The sequence below is a fragment of the Colletotrichum lupini genome, chromosome 2, assembly GCF_023278565.1.
Source record: "Colletotrichum lupini chromosome 2, complete sequence".
Lineage (NCBI taxonomy): Eukaryota > Fungi > Ascomycota > Sordariomycetes > Glomerellales > Glomerellaceae > Colletotrichum > Colletotrichum lupini.
Window position 1 is genome coordinate 1,186,254 of NC_064675.1, and position 24,693 is coordinate 1,210,946.

Sequence of the window (24,693 nt, forward strand, 5' to 3'; positions counted from 1 at the left end):
ATGAAACGGAGATTAATGAAAGTCAGAAGAGGGTGCTGTATAGTTGTTGGTATCCCTATTACAGGGTAGTTAGTTCGAACCGTAGTTAACGAAGAGATTAATTGAACTATATAAATATTTACGTAATAGGTATAAAAAAGAGGTTCTAACCGTAAGTTAGGCTAGCTATAATAATCGTAAATAGGGCCCCTAATTAGCCCTTACGTAGTCGGCTATATACCGTAGTCGAATTAGATTTTTAATTTAATACTAACTTTCTCTTTCTTTTATCGATTTAACTACTATAGTTAGAAGTATAATTCGACCTCGGGCCCGTTTACTATATCGTCTCCTTTTCCCCCTTTTTTCTATTTTTTTTATATAATCTATTTTTTTATTTATATAATAACTTTTCCGCTACTTATAAATTACTCTCATCCCTTATTTAGTACTACTTTTATAAAAGCGTTTATAAGGTTATTTTTATTATTAATTTAATAAATCTCGAGTATTTCGTACCTTTTATACGATTACCTAAGGGCTATAATATTAATTATAAGCCTTTTTTCCTTTATCGTTCCTAATTTAACGAGGTATTTATATAGCGAGTAGGAATTAATATAAATAACTATTAAAATAGGTAGAAGGCTAATTCGATTAGTAATCTTCCTTAGCGTCGTTAAAATCGTATAAGAGAGGTTAATATTATTAACTATACCGTAAACCTCCGATACTAATATACTTCTCGTTACCCGCTTATTTTCAATTAACGAGTAGTAGATTATATTATTATATATAATAAATTCGCTCTTATTTATACTCTCGTTAATTAGGATAATAACATACCCTAATTACGAAGTAAGGTCGTTATTATTCGTAAATAACTTATTAATAAAGACGTAGAGCTTACTAATTATAAAGTTAATTAGGTAATAAACGAGACCTCGATCGAGATTCGTTTATTATTACTTAAGCCGTTTATTAAGTACCTCGACGTTTTATTTAGTTAGATCTATAACTTATACTACCCTAACGTGGTTAAAAATCGCCTTAAGTTAATAAATACTTATAATATATACCCCTTACACAAGCTTAGCCTTATACTATTTTTTAATATTAGTTATATTTAGATTAATAAAGTTAATTCTCTTACCCTACCCCTTTTATTAAAAAATAATAGTTTCTTTTTTAATTATAAAAATCCCGTCGTTAAATACTAGAGGAGTATTTATTATAAAGACCTCTTTTAGCTTCGCTACGAAGCCCGCTTTTTAAAGCTCCTTATCCTCCTTCTTTATAAAGTTAATATTAAATAGGCTTAATATATTATTAGTTTATATTCTAACGATTTTAAATTAGTCGCCTTCGTACTCCGTAACTAATAAGTACGGGTCGTATATAGAGGTAACTATTAATAGTTAATTAATATAAAAATCGTAGTAAGTAGCCTATTAATAAGTACCCGATTTTATAAGCCTATATAGTAGCTTAAGTACTTTAATAATCGTACTTTCTAAGTACTTACTAGCTATTTCCTTTAGTAAATAGGCTAGGATTTTTCTTATAAGCCCTGTAGCTAATTAGGTATAGGCCTAGGTAATATTACGGCTCTAAATCTTATATCCCTTCTTCTATAGTAATACTATTAGTACTATTATTAATCGTTAGCTATAGCACTATATAGTAGGTAATTATATAAGTAGCGTCGCCTTTTTAACGTCGCCGTACCCCTAAATTACGTATCTAAACTTCTTATATAGCTAGGGTATTCCTTTCTTTTTAATTTTACGAACTATTTATAATTTAAATATGCGGAGGTTTATATATTTTTCTAGGTCGTATAAGATAAATTAATAGACCCCTCGATTACGAAAAGTATCTACTTTAATAAGATCTAATCCCTTATACGGCTTTTTAGTAGTTATAATTACGCCTTCCTTACGTAATTTAACCGCTAGCTCGAAATCGGCTTTCTCTTTTACTATATAAAAGGTATTAATTACCTCGTTATTAATAATAAATTGCTACGTTAGGGCTTACCGTCGTAGTCTTTTATAATATTTTACTAGTAGTATTAGTACCCTTTTAGTAATTTCCTCTTCCTCGTCGTTTATTAGTATTGCTATAACGATTTCGTCGAGGATAATTTCCTATACTTTTATTACGGGTTATATAGTTTCCCCTAGCTCTTCTTCTTTTTATAAGTTAGAAATTACCTCGTTAGGATCTATATAGTACGGTTTAATTACCGTAATTAATACTTTAAGTAGCTAGTTACGATCTTTCGTAACTATATAAGAGCGCTCGTTAATAAAAATTAACTTATATAGCCTAGCCTATTATTAGGTAATTTCGTACTATACTCGTATATCCGAATTTAGCGGCATATTTAGATTATTCCCTATATTGGGCCTATTGTGCGTAGTAATTACCTCGTTAATTTACCTTTTTATACTTATCTCGCGTAGTACTTATATTACTTTTTTAATTACTCGGGCTCGTTAGCTTATACTTAGTAATAGTAGCGAGGCTAAGGTCGTTCTTAAATATACTCTAAATACTAATAGCGTTAATATAAGTCCGTTAGGCCTTATAATATCGTTATAATATTTAAGTACTATCTAGAGGTATTTGTTATTAATAAAATCTGGATTTTCCTCTTTAATAATTCTAAACGCCCTTTTTAACTACTAGTGTGCCCTTTTTACTTTTTTAATACTATAGTACGCTTTAATAAGTACGATTTTTAGTTATATACCGTAAGCTATTATATTATCCCTAAATTCTATTAACTTAAAGCTAGTATTAGCGTCGGTTCTAATACTATCTAGCGGTCCTTAGTATATATCGATCTAGCTTTTTTATAAGGCTACTTATACTATTTTTATTTATAAATCCTAGAAGAATTACCCTACTTAAAAGGATATAGCTACGTTAATTATATATAGTACTAGCTAACTATTTAAGTAAAAGATATCGACGACGATTTTTTAGTTAAAGTTAAGCTTATTACGTAATTTAAACTTAAATTCACGTAAGCTCTGCGTATTTATTTAGTATTAGTAATATACTTTTATTAACTACTCTAGCGCCCCTATTTTAATATTATTATTACTTAATTATTTTAAGAGGTTATATAGCCTCGTAACTAACGGGTACCTAAATCTCTAGTATAGTTTTCTAAGCTTACTTTCCGTTAAGTAATTAATTAACTTCGTATTATTAATAAGCTTTATAAACGTATACCCCTATTATTATTTAACTATCTCGAAGTACTTATTATTAAAAATTCTGTTCTTTATATTATTAAATATAATACCTAGTCGATCTATATTTTTTAGATATAGGAGAAATGGGGTATTAATAAGTAAAATATAGAAAGTTATCGTTCCGAAGTGCGTCTCTATTTCTATTATACTTAGGGCGACGATTTCCTTACCTAGGCCGAAACTAATCTTTATAATACCCGCCGTTAACGTATTAAGCGTTACTAATACGATCTTTTATAGTACTTAAAATTACCCTTTTCCTCTAGTTAATTATTATAATACCCTAATATCTAGGATAATTTTATAAAAATCGTCTACGCCGTACTTTTTATTCGCATAGAATGCTTATACGAGCTTAGTATTTAAAGGATCTAAGTAGTATAAAAAGGGCTCCTCTAGCTATTCCTAGATTTACTTAGTACTATATTCCTTTTTTTTAAATATTAAGAGAGATAGCGTCTTCTCCTTAATTATTAAAAGAATAGGCTTTAGCTTTATTAGATTCGCCCTTTTAGCCGCCTCCGTATTTATTATCTAAAGGACCTTCCCTTATTATTTATAAATAAAAGCCTATTTATTAAGAGCTTTTACTACCCTCTATTCGTTTAGCCTCGTATATCCTCTAGAGGCTAATAGGGTAAAAAAAGAGTAGTTAATATTATCGATTTTATTATAATCTAATTCGTTAGTATAAAGGGTAAGATCTTCTTTATCTTCCGAATCTCCTATAAGGGGCATATACTTTAGGCCGCTATTTTAGCTACTATCGCTAGGTTCTATACCCCCGGATCTGCTCTTATATATAACGAGGAATTAGTTAAACTAACGAGGGCTAGTTTTATTATCTACTACTCTCGACTTTTTATACTATTCGTACGATTTAATACGCTCTTTTTTAAAGTAGTTACTTAACTAATATTTATCTTTTTTATAAATATAGTATTACTTCTTTTATTACTTTATTTATAAATTAAATTTTTACTTATTTAACGAATCTAGGCCTCCTTACTAGCGATTATCGTATCTAGCCTCTTTTCTTTTCTTATTATACGTTCGATCGACTTAATATTATTAGTAAGGGCCGTTATATACCTAGAGGTAGGTTTAGCGCGGTATTTTTATTTTAATATCAAAACTAGATCTTAGCCTTAAGTAAAGCGTCTCGTAGTTTTTAGGTGCTTAGTATAGGGTTATTTTTATTTTTAATATACGCTAGACTATAGTATAGAGATATCTAACTTTTTATTTATTTATCCCCTTATTTAGCTAGGTTTTTACCAGCTTACTAATTCGATTAATCAAGCTCTTTAAGGATCTTTACTCGTAATTTACCCTCTATTATCCTAGCTATAGATATAAAAGAAATCACTTATAACTTAAATAGGAGCTCTAGGTTCTTATTATAGGTCTCGAAGCGGCTTCGGATTACGTTAATTATACTAAAAAAGTCGTTTTAATCGAGATTACGTACTACTTTATAATAGTAATTAGAGGCTTTGTTTATAAATACGATATTAATTACTAAATAGTACTAGTACTCCCTAATTCTGACTTTTTTATAATAATCGTAAAATATTATTAGGGTTTTTTATAAGACCTTATACTTCCCTCTAGAGTATAATTTCTTTTTTAAAAAGATCTTTTTAAGGTTTATAAATTACTTTATATTTATTATTAAATTTTCGGTATTTATATATAATCCCTACGTCGCTGCGTACTATTAGTAACTTTAGGTCGTTTACCTCCTTTTTTATTAACTAATCGGCGCCGAATTTCGTATTAGTAGTAGTAACGAGTTATAGATCGAAATAGGTAGAATTATTAATTATCGTACTTTTAGTACTATATTTTGCCCCGGTATATCCTTTTATAATAATAGATTTCTATTAGTAATTATAGAAAGGAAATCTAAATCGTTTACCTTTTTTTTAAATTCGTTAAAGCGATTATACGCTCTATCGACCTATACCTAGTTTTATAATACGAATTCTTTTTTTATAATTATTATTATTAGTATTTCGTATAGCTCTCGCGATTATAATTACGTTAGTAATACCCCTCGCCCATAGAGGAATTTATTAACTACTTTTATAATTCCTAGGCTTGCGATTGCGAACTATTTATTTAATTAGTAGCTAAGGTCGTTTACGATTTTATAAAATAAGGGTTGCCCCTATAGCCCCTTTTTCTTATAAACCTTAGTTAAATAGATTAATACTACGTTAATTTACTTACTATTAAGCTAATTTACGATTCTATATATTTACGTCCCTTAATAATCTAAGTTAATATTTATTTATTTATAAGGGATTAGGATTCTATCTAGGATCGGGTTTTATTCTCTTCTTTTTTACCCTAACTTACTAAGAATCGTACTCTAGCTTATACTTATATTAATAATCGCTAGCGTATTTAATCTTAACGGGGATATATCTAATCTGCGCGCTAGTTATAATAAATCCGTACTTTTACTACCTAACGAATTCATTAAGGTCTAAGAGATTCCCGCTTCTTCTTACTATTTCGCTACTACTCTCGCTTTTACTATTTTTAGTAATTATTACTACCCTTTTAAATCGCTAGCTATCGTACTTATTAAGATCCTCTTTTTTATTTAGTATAAAAGGGTAGGTTTTAGTAGTTCTTTTTTATAATAGTAGTAGTAGACGTTTATATTATTATAAAAAAATATAGTAATTAGTCTCGGGATTTTTACTAGTTACCGATTTTTATTATCCCGTATACTTCTAGCCTCTTAAGCCTCGTACTTTTTATAATCTCTAAATAACTTCCTTCCTTAACCTACCTCTTTTAGGGCGGTATTTTATAAAAATAGTTAAAAATAAATACCGGGCGGCTTATAGAGGAGCTATATAGGCTATTAAGAACCGTATAGGCCGTTAAGTACGGTTAATAAAGTTAAGCCCTCTTTTTTATAAAATCATAGATTTTAAGGACTTATTAAAAATACCTACTTATTACTTATACGTAATAGGGTTAGATACTTTAGAGATTTTATTTTTTACGGCCTCTCGGTACCTTATTTTATATCTTTTAAGTAGTTTTTTTCGTAGCTTAATTATAATTAGGTAATTATTACTTACTAGCGATCCCTTCTATTACTTAATTAATTTCTCGAAATTAGTAATTTCGCGTTAAGAGCTAGTATAAAAAGAAGCTCTTTAGCGGCCCTCTAGAAGATTCTTTTCTTTTTTCTTTAGATCCTCGTCTTTTTAGCTTTTTTTTAAGCTAATAATAACTTTAGTAAGAGGTCGTAGGACTACTTTAAGATAGCCGCTTTTTTTTTAAGTTAATCTCTAAGATCTATAATACTTTTAACTTAATATTATTAGGACCTCTAAATCCCCCTTTTTTTTATTAAACCGTCCCTTATATTATATTCCTAAGTAATACCCGGGGGGTAGTTAAGGGAGCTATAAGGAGGTTATTTAGATCGCGGGCTTAAGGTCGTATTTATAAGATCTTTATAATAATAGACTTTTTTATATACTATAGATCTCTTAGCTTAATAACTCCTATAGGGTTACCTTTATTACTAAGTAAGAATATTTCTATTTAAAGATCCCCTTTTTTAATTACGTAGTGCTTTTTTATATTATATTATTAAGCTCGTTCGTCGTATTAATTAATTAGGTAAGTAGTCGTTACGTAGGTATTTCTTTTTTTTTTAATTTAACTAGTTAATTTTTAATCGCGGGCCGGCTATAGAAAAGTCGTTTAATAAAAAAGCTACTCGGGGCGACGGTAAAAGGCTAGTTACTTAAGTAGTTCTATTAATTAATATAGTTTAACATAGTAAACGTCGACCTCTCGTAAATAATAAAGGACTACGATTACTCGATTCTATATAGTATTTAAGAATCGCCTCTTTTTTCGTTTATTTTTATAAGGTTAATTAGTACGAATCTCTTATTTTATACGGTATTAAGAAGTCGTCTCTTTTACGTAGCGAAATACTTTATTAATTTACGATAGTAGAATTTAATTACTAATTAGTATTAATATCCCTATTATAAGGTAGTTAGTTCGAACCGTAGTTAACAAAGAGATTAATTAAACTATATAAATATTTATATAGTAAGTATAAAAAAGAGGTTCTAACTATAGGTTAGGCTGGCTATGATAATTATAAATAGGGCCCTTAATTGGCCCCTGCGCAGTCGGCTATATGCCGCGGTCGAATTGGACTTCTAATCCGACACACATATATTTGACTTTTTGCCCTATACCACTTGATAAAGAACGACCTAGGTGCAATAAATGAATAATATGACCGTTGTTCGCGGCTTGACCTTGTAAATTTATTGAAGCAAAGGAGATACGGAGCAGTTGAGTTGAGGCTTACATGCATTTACTACACGTGTCGAGATAATGAGCATTGCATTTGTGCCATTCGAGGCTATGCAGCTCGACTACAGGAGTTCTTTCGCAGGCAGATCACAGAACCATTTCTTTGTCTTGATCTACTACATCAACATGCGTTTCTAGCTGAATTCTCCTGTTTCTAGTATTTTCTTCGGCTGATTAGGCTTCTCTGTTGCGATGAGATGTAGTCAAACGAAGCCAAGGTCCTCAACACCAAGCCGGCTAAAACGGCCGGTTAGGTCGGCAAACCCGCCATCACGATGGATCACCAGAACCACCAATGTGGGAACGATCCCAGCCTAAGCTTAATCAAAAGTTTATCCCCTCTGTCGTCAATCTTATTTGGACTTGATCATTGCTCACCTGCGTCTTGGCATACATCGTCGCCCGTCGCCGCGTCTTCGGGAGTGATCTCCGCCCGCTCTCGGAGGATTGAGAAGCGCCACAATATCAGGATCGCTCTCGCATGCTTGTACCTCGTCAACGAGTACAGAATATGTCGGGAGTCCGCCGATTGGCTATAAGACAGTTCTGAGGTGTGACGTGCGCTTTCAGCTTGGGCATCTGTCCCCGACGACATGTAAAGTCTTGGCAAAGTCACCGGAGGAAAGCAAGATGTCTTCGGATGCAGAGAAAAGTAGAATGCTCGAGACGATATAAACCACGGGATGCTTCTCTCTTCTTGGTTTCGAAAATTATTCACTACTACGTCCCACCGCAATCAACTGAAGTCATCAAGACCCGTCTTCATCATACAACATGCACTACCTCCAAACAGCACTCGCCATCATGGCAGCGGCGGGCCCGTCTCTTGCAGATCGAGACTTCTCCGTCGTCCGGGGTACAGGCGCACCTCACGGCATCAGCACAGCAGACTGGGACTCGGCAATGGACCATCCCAACCTGACGACCTCCTACCGCTTCAACGGCCCAGACGTATCTGCTGCCTTTCCACCAGCCAACGATTCCACCTGGACGGGGATCCCCTTTGACCTCAGCGTCAACGTCGCTGCGCGTGTTCATACCACTCGCAACGATAAGCGACAGTTGCAGCAGTTGTCATATCGGCTCAGAAGTAGAGATGACGATGACGACGATGATGACGATAACGACAACAATAGGAACAGGAACAGGAGCGGAAATAGGAATTACTTCACCGGCTCCTCCATCAACCTCAAACAAGTCAGTGGACAACAAAAAGTCGACGCAGGCTGGAAGCTATGCGTCAACATCTTCATACCAAGGCTGGATCGGGTGGCTAGAAGCGGGTCTCAAGATGACAGCGGCGACTGCGGTGCCTTTCTCTCCGCCGAGTGCCGCCAGAAGCTTTTGGACACATCCTCTGGTCAGTTTGCGTCTTGCGGGGTCGCCGACCTGCCCAGCGAATGCAAAGATTTCCTTGAGGATGCCAATGATGAGCGCTTTGGTTACTGTAAGTTCTCATTATACCAGAATATTCTTGCAGTCAAAGGATAGCAGCTTACGCACTTGCTTGTACAGCTCCCAACATCGCCTCTGGATCTCAAATCTTCGCCTACGGATCCCAAGCCTATAACTGGGGCAACAACGACAACAACAACGACGACAGTCGCCGAGGTGGCGAGTATGCTATCGCGAGCCGGATGATTTGGCCTGTGATGCTGACCTGGGGTGGCTCTGGCGATGCTGCAGAGAGTCGGGCTACTCTGCACTGCGTCCGTGCGAAGGATGTCGTCGCGGGGAGCGATGTGCCTCAGACTCTGAACGAAGATGATGATAATGACAATGACGACGACGATGATGACAATGACCGCAACCGTAATGCGGCTGGCATCAAGGGGCCCTTTGCTGGGTGGTCGTTCATCTTGGCTGTGCATGTTGCCCTTGCGATGATATTTTACTGCTAGAGCATGAGTTTATTACAAAGGGTTGAATGAATTGCGAATTCTTCTCGCAAAGTTGGATAGACGATGGATGACTTTGGATTTGGAAAGACCATGTTTGTCATTCTTAACCAGGGGACATTGAACGGGGATAGATCATGTTTCGGAGTCAAGGATGTAAACTATTTGGTTCTGTTATTGGTTTAGATTGACTACGTTATATTATGAAAAGTTCAATTAGCCTTTGAGAGAATAACTTCTATCTATTCGGCTTGTATGCCTACGTCACCTACTTGAGTGAGGCTGGCGTCTCCATCCTTCCAACAAAAGTTTGTAAATCCTCCAGTTTGATACCTCGTTCATGATTCAACGTCTTCTCCAACGGCCAAGAGATCCCCTTACCCGCACCAAAGATTCCGCGGTACTTATTCCAGTTGTTCCCGGGATCTTGCACAAGACCATTCCTGATCGCCTCCATATTCCACACTTCCCTGCCGAACTCAACCCCCGGGAACCGTTCCTCAACCAAGCCCGCCACAGATCCGTACGAGACAGTGTCCCCAGCAACACACACAACATTTCGACCATTGCTAGGAACCCCACGGGGCTCGAATACCAACTCAGCCGTCATCTTCGCAATATCATCCGGCTGTGTGAGCGTAATCTCAACATCCCAGCCACCAAGAGCCCTCAACTTCTTTTGCTCGAAATCGACAACGCCAAAGTCCTTTACAAATAGGAAGCTCATGAAGAGACCAGTGCTGACGATGATCCACTCAGTGTTGCACCGAGTCCGTAGCATGTTTCTCACCTCAAGCTGCTCGTCAAACAACGTCTGCGTGCTGCCTCGTCCAATGATGTCATAATCGACGCCAAATTGCCATGGAAAGTACCGCGGAACCTTGGCCAGGAGAGCCGCCTCGCAGATGCGTAGCTGTGTTCCGGCCGGGCCGACGAAGCCTGTGCAGCTTATGACGGTGTCATATTTCGCAAAGATGGAGGCCAGGGATGTGAGTGAGTCGTATACGACGTCGCCGGGCTCGAGGAAGATGCCGAGGGATTTGATGTGTGCGATGGATTTGGCTTTGGACGGGCTAGTTGATGATATTGTGGAAGGGCGGAGCAGGACGGAGATTTTGGAGGTGGGTGGACGGGAGGGATGGGATGTGAGGGCGTTGAGGATGGCTGTACCGAGTTCGCCTGCTCCGAGGACGAGGATTGACATGTTGGTGAGGAGTATTATGTGCGGTTTAGAGAAGGCGGCTGCAATCCAAGCGAGATATGGACTTCGGTACGAAATGGTATGTTGATAGAATGATCGTAAGCTCCGTTTGGAAACTTCTACGCGCTTCAATACGGATCGAACCTGGGACTTTTGCTAGGTTCTTCAGGCTGTTTGTCGTATTGATACCACAAACTATCGGAAGAAAGTCCCCAAGGAGCAGCACCAACCCGATCACGTCTCGTATATACTAATCTCTATATTCACGTGAATCAAACACTAGCTATTTGTACATGAACTGATGTAATCTTGCGCTGATCCGGAGCAGTGCGGGGTCTTCCACGGAGGCTGCCGCGGAGTCCTCCTCCGTCTGAGTAAGCACCGGGGTTACGGTGGCTAAAACCGGTGGCGGATCTCCGTGGCCGGCTTCAGGCCCGGACGGTATGAGGCAATCAACGTGGACAACTAGTTTTATCTGAGATCTATACCATATTAACAGTATACTGTGTTATTTACGAAGAGTAATATGCAATGTCATTATTTTATAGTCAAGGGGGCGTGAAAGTCATTATATCCAGTCCTGTCCAACCTGTATGTACGTTCTCCATGAATCCAACCAATATGAAGTGCCAGCAAAGACACTCCTCCAAACCGTCTGATGCAAAGCATCATGCCCAACTCCGGATATCATCAAACAAAGTTTTATGCAACAGACGCCTCGAGACCCTTCTCATCATCGTCCCTGAATGCCCTCACGGAACCCAAGGTCTACTCTCCTCAACAACACTTCGCTGCTGAATCACCAACTCCTCATACGTATCCGGGAGCCGTGGCCACTGTGGCTGCGACCACTCGTCGCCCGCAGGCACGGCCGGATACCCGCTCTTCAGTGTGAGCACGGCATCCACCGTCTCCTCGACCTCATCGTCGTCCACCTCCGAGTCAGCCTCGTCGAGCGGCGTACACGCCTGGAAGGGCTCCTCGCGACGTACCGCGTCCACGGCGTCTTTGATGACCTCCTCCCACCAGTCGACCTCATCCCACGACTGCTGCTCTGCTTCATCGTCAGAAGTATCCTCCGAACCATCCAGTTCCTGAACCTGGACCTGGCCTCGAGTGTCCACCTTTTCCAACCCCTTGAGATCTTGTTCCTCCTCGTCGGTCTCGTCGTCGACTTCTAATATGTCCTGTTGCGTCGGCTCGGGCACCCTCCTCCCGGGTTGCATAGCATGCGCCGCTTCGATCGGCAACCCCGTGATGATGGATACAGCCGTCTCGATTCCCCTCTTGACAGCAAGCGCGCCAAGGAGCAGCTTCAAGGCGTGCTCCCACCGACCCTGCAGCATAAACATCTTGCCCCGGCACCACTCGTATTTGATAAAATTCCTATGATGGCTCGGCCGGCCCCAGTACTCCCTCTGCAGCTGCGAATACGCAATCAGCGCGTTCGCCTTGTCGCCCGCCAGCTCGTACAAGTACGCGAGGTACTTTAGTATATTCCGAATCTGCGCCTCGTCCTGGAAGTCGTTGGACGCCGCCCGCTCGATCTCGAGACACTTGCGGTACTCGTACGCCGCCTCCTCGTGGAGCCCCGCGCACCGCAGCGTGTGCGCGAGGTTCAGCCGCGTCTCCAGCGTCTGCTCGACCACGCGCGCGACGTCGCTCGCCTCGCGCCGGCACATGTCGCGCAGGATGACAATCGCCTCGTCCCACCTCCGCAGGGCCTTGAGCGCCGTGACGTGGTCCTCCATGTTGTGCAACGTCACGGTGCTGCAGACCCCGAACCGAGCCCTGTGCTCGTCCAGCACGCGCTGGAAGCGCCGGCAGAGCCCAATGACCTCGTCGTACTTTTTCAGCCGCAGGCTCGTGAGCCGCGCCAGCTTCAGCGTCCACTCGCCGTTGGCGTAGTGCAGCAGGTCGGCGGCCAGGTCCATGTTGCCAATCTCCACGCGGGCCTCCTCGTCCCGCCCGCGCTCCGAGAGGCACATTGCGATGTTGTAGTCGATGGCTGCCTTCTCTTCATGCCCGAAGACGGGTACCTCCTCGTTCCAGTCCCGCGCGATGCGGTAGGCGATCTCGGCCTCTTCGTACTTGTCCTGGTTGACGAGCATGCTCGCCAGGTCGCGCTGCGCTTCGATCGTCGTGACGTGGCGTTTACCCCTCCGCCGCACCAGCGTGGGCACCAGCTCGCGCAGCAGCTTCTCCCCTTCGGCCCAGCGACTTGTGTAGTAGTATATCTCGCCCAACTCGACCATAGAGTGTAGACAAAAGTCGCGCCATGAACCTGTAAAAAGCGTCCAGCGGAAAGATCTACCCCTGCTACTGCTGCCCGAATCCGATGATCGCCCTTCGCGGCTCTGGCGCAGCAGGCGCTCGGCGAGATGAGCCAGCTCTTCGGCCTCGGCGATGTCGCCCAGATCCTCGCGGCGCACGAGGGTGTCGCCGAGGAGCAGGACGGCGCGCATTAGGTAGAAAGTCTGGTCCTCGCTCGTTGGGAGACCCTCGAGGAGTAGTTTCGCCATGCGGAGGTGGTGCTGAGCTGAGATCCAGTCTTCGGGGGTTTGGTTGCGGTAGGCGTGGCCGACGCTCAGCAGGGCCAGCCCCTCGGTCAGCGTCCCCAGGCCTTGGGACTGGCGGAGGGCGAAGGTGCCGAGGCGTAGGGCCATGCTCCATTTCCCGCGCAGCTTGAGGAGTTCTGAGATGCCGAGGAGGGTGAGGATGGAGGCTTTGTCGGAGGTGCGGCTCACCGCCCCCCATCGCGGGGCCTTGTTCGGGCGCATGGCGGATGGTTTTCTTGGGGGTTTCGGGCTGGCTCACCGCGTTGGGGTATTTCGCTATTGGGGGGATGTCGCCCCCTCGAAAGGACCTGCTCGTGTATCGCTGTCGGGTGTCGTTGTCGGAGGCGTCGTGGATGTCGTCGGGACACTGAGTCTTTGGGCTTGAAGTTGAGTAGGTGTCGCAAAGGTGAAGCAGACCAGTAGGAGAAGTGAGGAATGCGGCCGTTGAGGTGAGAGGCGCGCGGAATGAGATGAGAGTGAGTCAAATTTTGATGAGCGCCGTGAACGTGTGCAGTGAGCTGCGCTGAGCGAGCCAGACCAGTGGCTGTCCTCCCTCCCGAGAAGCCAAGTCTGGCCAATTCGCGAGCCCCGTCGCGTTGGAGAAAGATTAAAGTGAGAGAAAAGAGTCGAGGTGAGCGAGAAAGTGAGAATGAGTGTGGTTCGGAGTAAGTCACGCAGAAGACCCCTCCCTCCTCGTGGCCACCGCACCTGAGCTACGTTGGGGAACGGGTTACCGATTGAGCTTGTGCTGGTTCCTGATTCTGGATGAGAGGGTTGCAAGATCGAAACGAGGCGAAAAGAAAGGTGTGGTGAGAAAGAAACGGCGAGGCGGCGGCAGCTTGAGCTTGGAGTAAAGCCACGCTTACTCGCTGCGGCCCGGAACCCAAACAAGTTGAGGTAAGGTGATCGATCTCCCTTTTGGTTCCTTTTCGCCTTCGTCTACCGGTACATGCACACTACCTTAGGTGCCACGGTGCTTAGGCTTCGGAGGTTGCCAGTGGTCGCGAACCATGGGACACAAGTCATAGATCAAGTTGGAGGAACCTAACTTGATGAAGGAGAGGGGGGCTGGACTGCGTGCGTGTGGCCATGCGACTATTCAGGGCGAGGCACTTGTCCTGCAGATCCAGGACGTGCCAGTGTGCGTGCTTCAGGACGAAGCCATCTGACGGCCAATCACCAACAGGACCCGGCGGTAAGACCGGCAGTCAGAATTTCAGAAAAAGGGTCCGAAAGGGATGCTGAAGTGTGGAGAGGTCCTGACATACAGGCCGGTGTCGCATCCGATCGTCGAGCAAAGGGCGGGATGAAGCAAGGTCACCACTTTACCAAGCAATAGCCGAGTCCCGACAAGGAAGAGAGCTTGACAAAAGTATCAATAAGACGGTGTTATGGCACCGATCAGAGCCTGGATTGGGCGAGACATGGAGGTTGGCATGGGACAAAGTTGGGACCAAAGATACCCGGGTGGCAGGGGGAAGAGTCGGGAACATAGCTGCGGGGCGACAAACACAGCATAAACAACAGCATGGATCTATGGGAGCCAGCCGTCAGACATCTCTCGCCGGACGAGCTCTCTCTTATCCCTGTGTACCCCAAAGCATTTGCGCTGGACCCTTTGGCCTCCAGGTACAATGTAAGGGGAACATAACTTGTTGACCATATTATCTAAGCAGACACAGGCATCCAGGGACATGACAAACGGCGCTATTAGAACCCAGGGCGCCCCGAGCCATGCCCCAACGAGAATCGGGTTGTGGACTTGTCTCTCCCTGCAGTGTTGCTAAGAAACATTTGGGTGCTGTGTTGATGTAAGGAACTGTGGGTAGCTGAAACATCGATTTGTACGTGACTGCATGGTAAACGCATGGCTAATAAGAACTCATCGCAGATATCCAGACATTGAAGAGAAAAGAAAGCAAACACTTAAAGAACACTTGCTTCTTCAACAACTCCATCTTACCGCGCTCCAATAGCCAACAGAGCGACGCATTCCAGAAGGAACGAAACCTGAAACAGGCCGTCAACGGGCCCTGTTGGTGGTGAGACTGTGCGCGAATTCCCGATCAAAACACCAAGACACGTCCAAATTCCAGAAACATTCCCTTGATCTTTCCTCTTACCCCGGACTTTGGAATCGCTTTCGAGGAGACAAACAAACCGATTCAACTGATGACCCTGTTGTTGCTGTTCTTGACATGCTTCTAGGCCATCCCAAGACTTTGGCTGGTAGTGACGCTGACGTTCAAGGCGGCAGATTAGTCCACCAGTGCCCTACGCTATAATCATGGCCGCGACTTCAAAGTTTTGAACTGCCCGCATGCAGGAATGCAGCGCACGTTGACGGTCTATCTATGGTCATCAAAGAAATTAAGTACGTCATCGTCCATCTTGACTCGGGGACACGTAGGATTCTCCACGGTCTTCCCGTGCCAATATTCGGCCCTCCGCGCCTGCATTTCCGGACTTCGGTCCCCGAGACGCACACTAGGCCGGAGGATTACATCGGACGACTCCATCCGCGCGGATTCTTCCTTGGCATGCAGGTTATTGTGCCCGTGTCTGAGGGGAGTCTCCTGTTCTCTATGTATTAACTGTGCTACCCAAGTCATGTTTATCATCGACTTTGTCACGATACCAGTCAGCTGCTAAACTCCTGCAAGGAATCATGATGCTTGAAGCAGATTCTATGTCTATTAAATATTGCGATTAAGTCGGTAACAATCTGAAATGCGCTGAAAAGAGAAGCACAAAAAAAGCTTCTAGCGCTAACCCTGCATCTAATGCACATGTTCCTCCCATTCTCTCCATCTAAACCCCGGAAATGTACATTCCGTCCATATTTCTACCACACAAGAAATCATGTCACACCACAACTAACTACTCCTTCTTGACCTTCTTGTTCTTAGGCATGCGCACCAGCCAGTACACAGCCAAGGCCACGACAATGTTGAAGATGCAGTACGCCCACATCAACCCAAAGTTCCTCCACCGGTGATCAAAGTCTACATTGATCCCCTTCAAAAAGGTATTAGTGTCCGACATGGCGCAGTACTGGCACTCGGTCGAATTGCCGGCATCCGGGTTCGAAAGATAGCCACCGGCAGCGGAGATGTAGTCGGCCATGTACTGCCCGCACGTCTGGCCGCTCGGTGCCGCAAAGGAGACGAACTCGTTGGAGGCGCAGTGCACCGCTGCGTTGGCGAGCGAGGTGCCTAGGAAGCCTTCCACCACGTAGGTGAAGGGGTTGACACGGTACATGAAGATCCAGAAGCCTGGGAGGTCTTTTGGTCCGGCGAGAATTCTGATGAATGAGGTAATTAGCTATCTTTCATATGGGGGGCTAATTAGAAGACTGGACTCACCCGCAGAAAGCGAACATCATAATGGCGAAGAGGTTGACGATGCCGCCAGCTACTTCAGCGTTGGGCAGGCCTGCAATCATCATATGGGCGAAAGATCCGGTGAAGATGAAGAACACCCAGACTTGGAGGAACATGGTGATGCCGCGGGAGTCGACGGCGTCGGTTGCGTAGGCGTTGCGGTAAAGGCCGATGGGGAAGTACCAGCACACGAAGCAGAAGACGGAGGCAAGCTGAAAGATGGTTAATTGACTGTTGGCTGAAACTAAGGTCATGGGAAAGCTTACCGAGTTCCACGCCATTTCCACAAGAATGTTGGCAAACATGAAGGCCTTCCACGAGTACGCCTTTGAGGGTCTTTCGCGCGCCTCGTACATGGTTCGCTGCGACACAAAGATGGGAAGAATCTGCTCGACGACCTGGCTGAATACCGTTAGGAAGATGAAGACACCAAACATTTGGTTTTGCAAGCCACGCTGCGTGTTTTCAGCGTTGAGGAATGAGAGACCGATGAACAGAGCCTAAGAAGGTGGGTTAGTCGGAGACTTAAGTGTAAAGATCCGAAGGGGTTTACTCACAGCACCAAAAGACAGAACACCCTTCGAGTAGATGTAGGCAGGGCTTCTCCAGTATTGCTGGAAAATACGCTTTGTGACCTCAACAAACTGCGTACCAAAGCCGGCAGCAAACTCCTTGTGCGTGGATTGGCCTTGACCGTTGGTCAGGGCAGGTCGCGCAGAACCATCAGAGCAGAGTCGGGCCAACTCATCCTGAACAGCCTGGTACTCGGGTGTTTGGCGCCAGACGGCGGGCCAGTCAATGTCGGTGTGGGCACCGGGCGCGGCTCCGATGACCTCAAGCATATACTCTGCGGGATTCGCACCAGGCGGACATTCCGGCCCACCGTTGCGGACAAAGTAATCGACCAAGGTCTGTGAATTCTTGCCAATCTCTCCAAAGTAGACCGTACGACCGCCGCGGGCGAGAAGAAGTAGTCTGTCGAAGCGCTGGAACAGCATCGCTGAGGGCTGGTGGATGGTACACAAGATAGCCTGGCCGCTCTTGGTGAGCTTCTCCATGAGGTTGCAAATCGACCACGAAGTCTGGCTGTCGAGTCCGGAAGTAGGCTCGTCGAGGAACAAGAGGAGTTGCGGGCGGGCGGCGAGCTCGACGCCAATAGTAAGACGCTTTCTCTGCTCGACGTTAAGGCCTTCGCCGGGTACGCCGATGACGGCGTCGGAGTACTCTTCCATACCGAGGAGACTGATGACGGTATCGACGTACTCGAGCTTTTCTTTGCGGGAGTAGGTGTCTGGCTGGCGAAGGAGGGCACTGAAGTTGAGGGCCTCGCGGACGGTGGATGTGTGGAGGTGTAGATCTTGCTGTGTGACGTAGCCCGTTTTGCGCTGGAAGGAGTCATCGCGGGGTTGACCGTTGACGAGCATGTCACCGGAGATGACGCCCATTGTTACGCGAGTGGCGAGAACGTCGAGCAACGTCGTCTTGCCGGCTCCAGAAACGCCCTGCCGATGATGTTAGCCGCTGTCTTGTTGAAAGTTGGAATCATCTGCTATTGCAAAAGACTTACCATGAGTGCAGTCAGAGTTCCAGGCTTAACCCAACCGTCAACATGGTCCAGAATCCGTCGAGGCTCGCCCTTGATCTTGATATCATAGCAAACATCCTTCCAGTGGAAGACTGAGGTCTGCTTCTCCATGCCGGCAACGCCCTCAGAGTCATCCTCGCTTCTCTGCTGCGCACCAGCGGCGGGGGCACCAGTCTCGACATCGACGGCGCCTTGCTTGCGGCGCTTGCTCATAGCCTTACGGCTGAAGACCAAGACCTCACCCTTGGAACGCTCGGAAGCGATGTACTCGGTAGCGAAAAGATGCAGACCCATGAAGAGGATCATGTAAGCAATCATGACTCCAAAATTTCTCCACCGATGGGAGTTCTCGAAGCTGTACGAGGTGCTGAGATAGGCTGTGCCGCTGACCATGTCCTGGCCTGGGACAGAGCCCGCCGTGGAACAGACGCGTTCGTTGGCAGCGACGGAGTCATAGCCGGGGCCCATGGGTACGAAATTTGAGCAGCGGAAGTCGCGGCCAATGAACTCGTTGAGCATAACGCTTTCGAGACCGTAGTAGACAGGATTCAGCCATCTGACCCAACCCAACCAATCTTGCATGTACTGAGGCGGGATAGCGAAACCGGTGTACAGAGCGATGAGGAGCAGGATGATTGACGCCGGTGCCAGAGCCTGAGCAACTGACTTTGTGACGGAGCCGATGAGACGGAACATCATCGACATGGTCAGGGTCATCGAGAAGGAGATGAGCAGGAAGAAGAAGAAGGCGCCCGGCTCGCGGCGGAGATTGCCCATGAAATACAAGATAGTATTCATCAGGACGGCATTGACAATCTTATAGGGCAAGTCGACGACCATGGCTGAAAGCGCCTCAGCACTGGGGTGGTATAAGGCATACCGGGCGTGTTTCTCGACAATCTTGCGCTTGGCGTACAACGTCATGATTTCCAGGATGCTGCCAAAGGCATTGATGATGACCGTGAAGAAGAGCAGGATACCTCGGCGGAAGAAGCTAGACGTATTGGTGGGCAGATTGTAGAACAGACTGCTAATGATCAAGGCCTCAAAGATGTTGGTGATTAGCATCGTGAGGGTGATGCTGGGGTCGCCCTTGAGCATCACCCAGCTTCGCCACAGCGTGAGGCGCATCTGCTCCATATACGAAAGAGTAAAGGGCGAGTTCTGGCGCTGAGACTTGGACTGGTCGATGCGGCGGGACTCGAGGAACTTTTGGTAGTGCTCGCCGCCAAAGGGGTGGCGCTGGAGGTAGTCTTCGACGTCCTCAAGGAGGCGGGCGCGCTGCTGGCTGGCCTTCCAGGCGCAGGCAAATTCGTCGGGGCTGCGCGGCGTCTTGCTCTCCCAGCCAGGGCGGATGACGCGCTCCTGGTGGCTGGTCATGGAGGTGAGGAAGTCGGCTGTCGTTTGTTGCTCTGGGCAGATGAAGCCTAGGCCCTCGAAATAAGCTCGGGCTTCGGTAGTTTTGCCAAAGTAGATTTGACGGCCTTCGAACAGAACGACAACTTTGTCAAAGACCTTGTTTTCTTGTCAGTTGGGTTTCTGGGTGTAACAAAATCAGAATCAATGACTTACATCATAGGCATCCTGGGAAGCCTGATAGATGGCAACGCATGAAGTGCAGCCCATGGTATCCGCTTGGGTTCTCAAAGTGCGGCAGAACTCGAGGGCGTTGGCACTGTCGAGGCCTCTGGTACTGTTATCCCAGCACTGCAGCGGCGAATAACTCAAAGCAGCCTCAGCGATGGTAACACGCTTACGCTCACCACCCGACACGCCACGAACGAAGTCATCACCAACACGGGTGTTCTTCGTATGCGAGATACCAAACATAGCCATCGTAACATCACGGAGATGTTCGGCGTATTCGCGTCTGGTAATGCCCTCGGGGATGTTCTTGGGGCATCTGGCACGAGCTGCGAAGTACAAGGTGTCTCCAACTGTCAAGTGGGCGAAATGCTCATCAACCTCGGCGGTGTAAATGGCCTCGCCCCTGAAGGCAGTGCGCATATCCTTGGGCTGGATGCCTTGGTAGTTGATAGTCGCGTCGTCACTAATGTAGAATCCGTGCGTGTCACCGGCGATCGTCTTCAGCAGAGTCGAGCAGCCGGATCCGGGAGGACCGAGGACGGCTAGCATCTCGCCGCTGTGAACGACACCCTCGAGATCGTGGAGGATATCGATCCGTTGCTCCTTGGCTCCAGTGAGTTTTTTGATCAAGCTCGCCGCCTCGAGGAAAACGTTGCCGACGCTCTTCTGGTAGTCGGTGGATGTTCCATAGCCAAAGACATTAAGGTTCTTGAAGGCGATGCCCGTTGTCTTTGGAGGGTTACCCTCCGAGGTGTCGGTGCGGATGTTGTAGAATGCCTTTGCCCACTTTCTTGCGTTGAAGTCTGGACTGCTGGGGTTCAAGGGACCTTCGGCGGGGACTGGGAAGAGAGAACCGGGGGCAGCGTTGGACTGCGTCGTGTATCTGCGAGCGAGTTGCAGAACCTCATCGTTCATTCGCGTTTCCTGATCCGCAGCATCTTCATGCTTCGTCCATTCTTTCTCGGTGGTTGTGCCAGCTGAATAAGATCCAGAGCTTGGCGGGAGAACCTTCTTCTCGTTTGTCGATGGAGGTGGTAGAGTACCACTATCCGTGTCGCTGTCAGACCGCATTGTCGCTTTGACGGTCACTCAGACCAGACGACGAGAATAACCCAAAAGTAGTCAAGTGTGAGGCAGTGATAATTTGTGTAAGTGAGAAATATTAAGAAAGATTGATTCTAAGATATGGGATGAGTTGATTGAAACTGAAGTTGGAAAATATCATGCCATCTCAACTTCGAGACACCAATTATATGTATGCATCCCCGAGCGTCAAAACATCTGAAAGCCCCATATTGCCAAGTTGCAAAAATCTCATCATCACTCATATTTGCGTTAGTTGCTGACGTTCGCTGTTGGTTGGTGGTACCGGACTGGCGGATATTCGTTGGACGAGAGTCCGAAAGTCCGCGGTTAGGGGTTTTCTTCAGCCCTATGGCGCTCGATTAGGAGGTCCAGGACGTCGTTTCGGACTTTGCCAAGACGTGATTAGGGTCGTCAAGCCTCGATCATCTTTATAATCTGATCTACTAGCCACGTCCTCCAAGCTTAAGAAGCTTAAAACAAAGGAGCTTGCCGCGCACTAAGGCGCATAAACCGAGTCCAGCTGGAACCAGCTGGGAAGAACCTTTGATAGAACTGATTACGAAGAAAAGATGGCCGGAAGAACTGTTGTTGCTGCTCCAGACTGAGTGTCCGGCGATCTCGGGCCCCTCAGACCGTGGCCCGCGGCCTCCGCGACGCAGCTTTGTGAGGTTTGTGCTGCGCTGCGTCACGCTGGGCACCTAGCAAACCCCTTGCCAAGCAAACCAGACGGCACCTAATTAGACTTTGTGAGCTAAAACCAATTCTCGACCCCCAAAGAATCGAGATCATGATGCATCATACGGCTCGGGTGGGATCGTCGCGGGCCTGGCATGGTGTATTTGTCCTTCAAAGTCCCCCTCTCTCTTTGTAGCACATCTCGCTAGGTACACCACAAAACACATCGAATTCTCCGCTCTCCGAGATCCTTTTGACGACTTAGGTAATCATGCCTGACCAGTCCGCCCAGTTGAATCCGCTTTCGGTGAGTACAGCGGAGGTTGTAATAGCTCCATAGTCCGCTCCCTGGTTCCTGATCCTCTAGACTTGGCTTTCCGGGCAACGGGTCTCTCCCTCTCTCCTATTGTGGTTTTATGGCTGACTTGGGATGCCGAATTTTTGCTTGGGTAGTGCAAACGATGCAAACACAGAAAGGTCAGTCGTCGCCGTGTTCCCTTGGACCACATTAGATGTGGTCGACTGACGCTTCTCTTCGCGACACCAGGTCCGGTGTAGTCGTGGCATGCCAACATGCGAAAGATGCAAAACCCACGAGACAGAGTGCGTCTATCCCCAAAGAGTCAAGAGAAAGGTCACTCGGACCTTGACGGACCGTCTATCGTAAGTTCCACCCCTCCTCCTCTTCCAAGCCTTCTCTACCCCCTCCCACCAATGAATCTCCACGAGATCTTGTAAAAGAACTGTTGGCTCAAGACCTAGCCTTGTCGATTCCAGCACGACGGACGACGCCCTGTCGACCATACTAGAAAGGTTACAGCGCGTCGAGAAGCACTGCACCACCCTCCCGAATGGAAATCAAGATCCGCAATCTCGAGACGCGCCCCCTGCTTCCGTGGCTGCTGATCCGCCCGCTGCCGCCCCGCCGCCCCGACAACGTACTTCAAGCTCCAACAGCGCCCCATCCAACCTGTCGTCTCCCGCTCCATCGAGTGCTGCCGGTGGGCAGGCGACTTCGCCGTGGACATCATTCGCCACCCCGAGCGCGATTCCTGAACTCGATGTCGCGGCCATTCTTAAGGATGCCGTCGATCAAGTGCAACGACTGAGATTGAAGACTGTGTCTGCTGCCGTCGTCACTCAGGACGTCAGGGTCCCTCCTGAGTTGGCTAAGCAATGGATCAAGAGTAAGTCACCATGTATCACTAAATGCCTCAAGAAGAAAGAGTTCTTCGAGAAACTCTATCGCTTTACGTCTAACGTCTCTGCTAGACTATTTCACGCACATGCATACGGACATGTTCCTCAGTCTCGTGAACCCAAGACTCATAGAGATGATCCCAGATCTTCTTGGGTTACCGCATGTCCACCTCGATCCGGCTATTTTGGTTGTGTACTACGGCGTCCTGTACCACGGCTGTGCTCTAGGCTCGACCGTACAGGCAAATGAGGAAGGACAAACGTACATTCGAATGCTCTACGTGTGCTGTCTTCGAACTCTACCACTTTGGCAACGCGAAGCAACAGGGTCTACGACCGACCTCATCGCCGCTCTCACCATGGTCAGTATCGCTCTCGCGCCCCGTCTAGCAAATTCATCCTGGACTAACTACGGCTGCTGGACAACAGTGCCGCACGGCAGCTGAGTGCTTTGACGAAGAATTGGCTTGGAAGATGTACACCTTCGCATGCGAGTACGCGCAAGCACTCAACCTGCACAACCTGGATGCCTACACCACGGCGATCGGCGGCCAGGACGAGAGTAAACTCGATGCCGATCGCAAGGGTTTCTGGGAATTGATCCAGATTGATTTCTTCTTCAGGCTACTATTCAACCGCCCGCCGGCCATCACCGACAGCATGAATACGTGGAGGGTCAACTTGCCATGGCTATCATCGGGTAGCGCGCCGCCGGACCTCAATGCTGTCCCGACGGTGACGTTTCTCATGGGGTCAAGGCTTACATTCATTCTGTCGCATTTTTTCCAGGACCTTGAGTCGCCAGATTGCGACGAAGCCACCATTCGACCGAAAGCTGAGGAATACTGTAGAGAGATTGGCCAGCTGTTCGATGAGTATCAAATTGTAAGCGTCATCTCCTCACTTTGGTCTTGCTGAGCACTTGCTGATGCCTGAAAAAGGAAGACTGGATTCAACGAAGTGTAGCGTCGGCCGCAAAAGCCGACTGCTGGTTGCTGGGCGATGTAGCCATGACCGGGTACACCTACATCATCTTCATTCTGCGCAAACTCGCCGTCCTCAACTCCAACTCTCCGCGACCCGTGTCCTGCGATGCGGACATTCCCGACTCCCCGCTAGCCGTCGAGGCCTCGCGGGGCATGCTGAGAATCGTGCGGGCTATCCTGGTGCATAACCCCTATCCTGAAACCATGTGTGTACTGCTGGGCATCTACCGCGCCTACGTCTCGTACGCTTGCCTCTTGAACCACATCCTTCGGGCCGTTGATGTGAGGAGTCACTACGACGATATTGAGCTGCTGGAGGAGATTGGGGAGGTGATGCTCAAGGGGTCTAGGGACGATCGGGACTTTATGCCGTTATTGAGGGCTATACAGAGTCTCGGCATGGAGGTCAAGAGGAGGCTAAATGACGTTGCGGCGACGGGGTCTGTCGCGACTGCTTTGACTCCGGTGATGAGCATAGGAGTAGGAGCTGGTTTTTGACATGTGACTGAATACATGTCGGTATCTGGATGATGGGGAGTCAAAAAGGAGTGACTGAACTTAATGCCTTGTCACGATGCCTTTGCTTTTCGACGGATTGGGCAGCTTGCGGCTAGATGATGATTGTATTATAAAAGTACGTAATACTTTGCGAGGAACCGTATGTATGAGAATACCAATGTTGGAAGATTCTGGGCGATCTCATTGCTCGTGAGCTGTCTAATTCCCTGGCTGGTAGCAACGATAGATCACAGCAAAATCGGAAGACTTTAGAGATACACTTTGATGGAATAGACCCCACAGGATGTGGCTCAAATGCTTCTGTTCTTATCATTTGGTCCCTTCACAAATATCAGAGGATCCCGATTTGTAATGATCAGTGCCCAGGATGAAGTTGTCTCACACTTCAACGAACAA

General features: G+C 46.3%; 5 protein-coding genes across 5 annotated transcripts; 2 read left to right on the forward strand and 3 right to left on the reverse strand.

Moving 5' to 3' along the window:
* Window positions 1-8,393: 8,393 nt before the first annotated feature.
* On the forward strand, window positions 8,394-9,520 carry CLUP02_02739 (uncharacterized protein; the record flags this gene model as incomplete). The annotated part of the gene is made up of 2 exons (XM_049281768.1): window positions 8,394-9,066; window positions 9,135-9,520. The coding sequence occupies 2 exons, from the start codon at window positions 8,394-8,396 to the stop codon at window positions 9,518-9,520; spliced, it is 1,059 nt and encodes a 352-aa protein (XP_049138911.1).
* A 265-nt stretch (window positions 9,521-9,785) lies between these two features.
* On the reverse strand, window positions 9,786-10,721 carry CLUP02_02740 (isoflavone reductase; the record flags this gene model as incomplete). Its single annotated transcript, XM_049281769.1, has 1 exon — window positions 9,786-10,721. One exon carries the CDS (start codon window positions 10,719-10,721, stop codon window positions 9,786-9,788), a length of 936 nt encoding a protein of 311 aa, XP_049138912.1.
* Window positions 10,722-11,470: 749 nt separating this feature from the next.
* Window positions 11,471-13,498, reverse strand: CLUP02_02741 (uncharacterized protein; the record flags this gene model as incomplete). The annotated part of the gene is made up of 1 exon (XM_049281770.1): window positions 11,471-13,498. One exon carries the CDS (start codon window positions 13,496-13,498, stop codon window positions 11,471-11,473), a length of 2,028 nt encoding a protein of 675 aa, XP_049138913.1.
* A 2,658-nt stretch (window positions 13,499-16,156) lies between these two features.
* Window positions 16,157-20,902, reverse strand: CLUP02_02742 (ABC-2 type transporter; the record flags this gene model as incomplete). Its single annotated transcript, XM_049281771.1, has 6 exons — window positions 16,157-16,580; window positions 16,642-16,871; window positions 16,926-17,159; window positions 17,217-18,161; window positions 18,227-19,759; window positions 19,817-20,902. 6 exons carry the CDS (start codon window positions 20,900-20,902, stop codon window positions 16,157-16,159), a joined length of 4,452 nt encoding a protein of 1,483 aa, XP_049138914.1.
* A 961-nt stretch (window positions 20,903-21,863) lies between these two features.
* On the forward strand, window positions 21,864-24,668 carry CLUP02_02743 (uncharacterized protein; the record flags this gene model as incomplete). The annotated part of the gene is made up of 8 exons (XM_049281772.1): window positions 21,864-21,931; window positions 22,046-22,069; window positions 22,151-22,255; window positions 22,322-22,779; window positions 22,865-23,154; window positions 23,222-23,677; window positions 23,734-24,243; window positions 24,465-24,668. 8 exons carry the CDS (start codon window positions 21,864-21,866, stop codon window positions 24,666-24,668), a joined length of 2,115 nt encoding a protein of 704 aa, XP_049138915.1.
* Window positions 24,669-24,693: the final 25 nt, after the last annotated feature.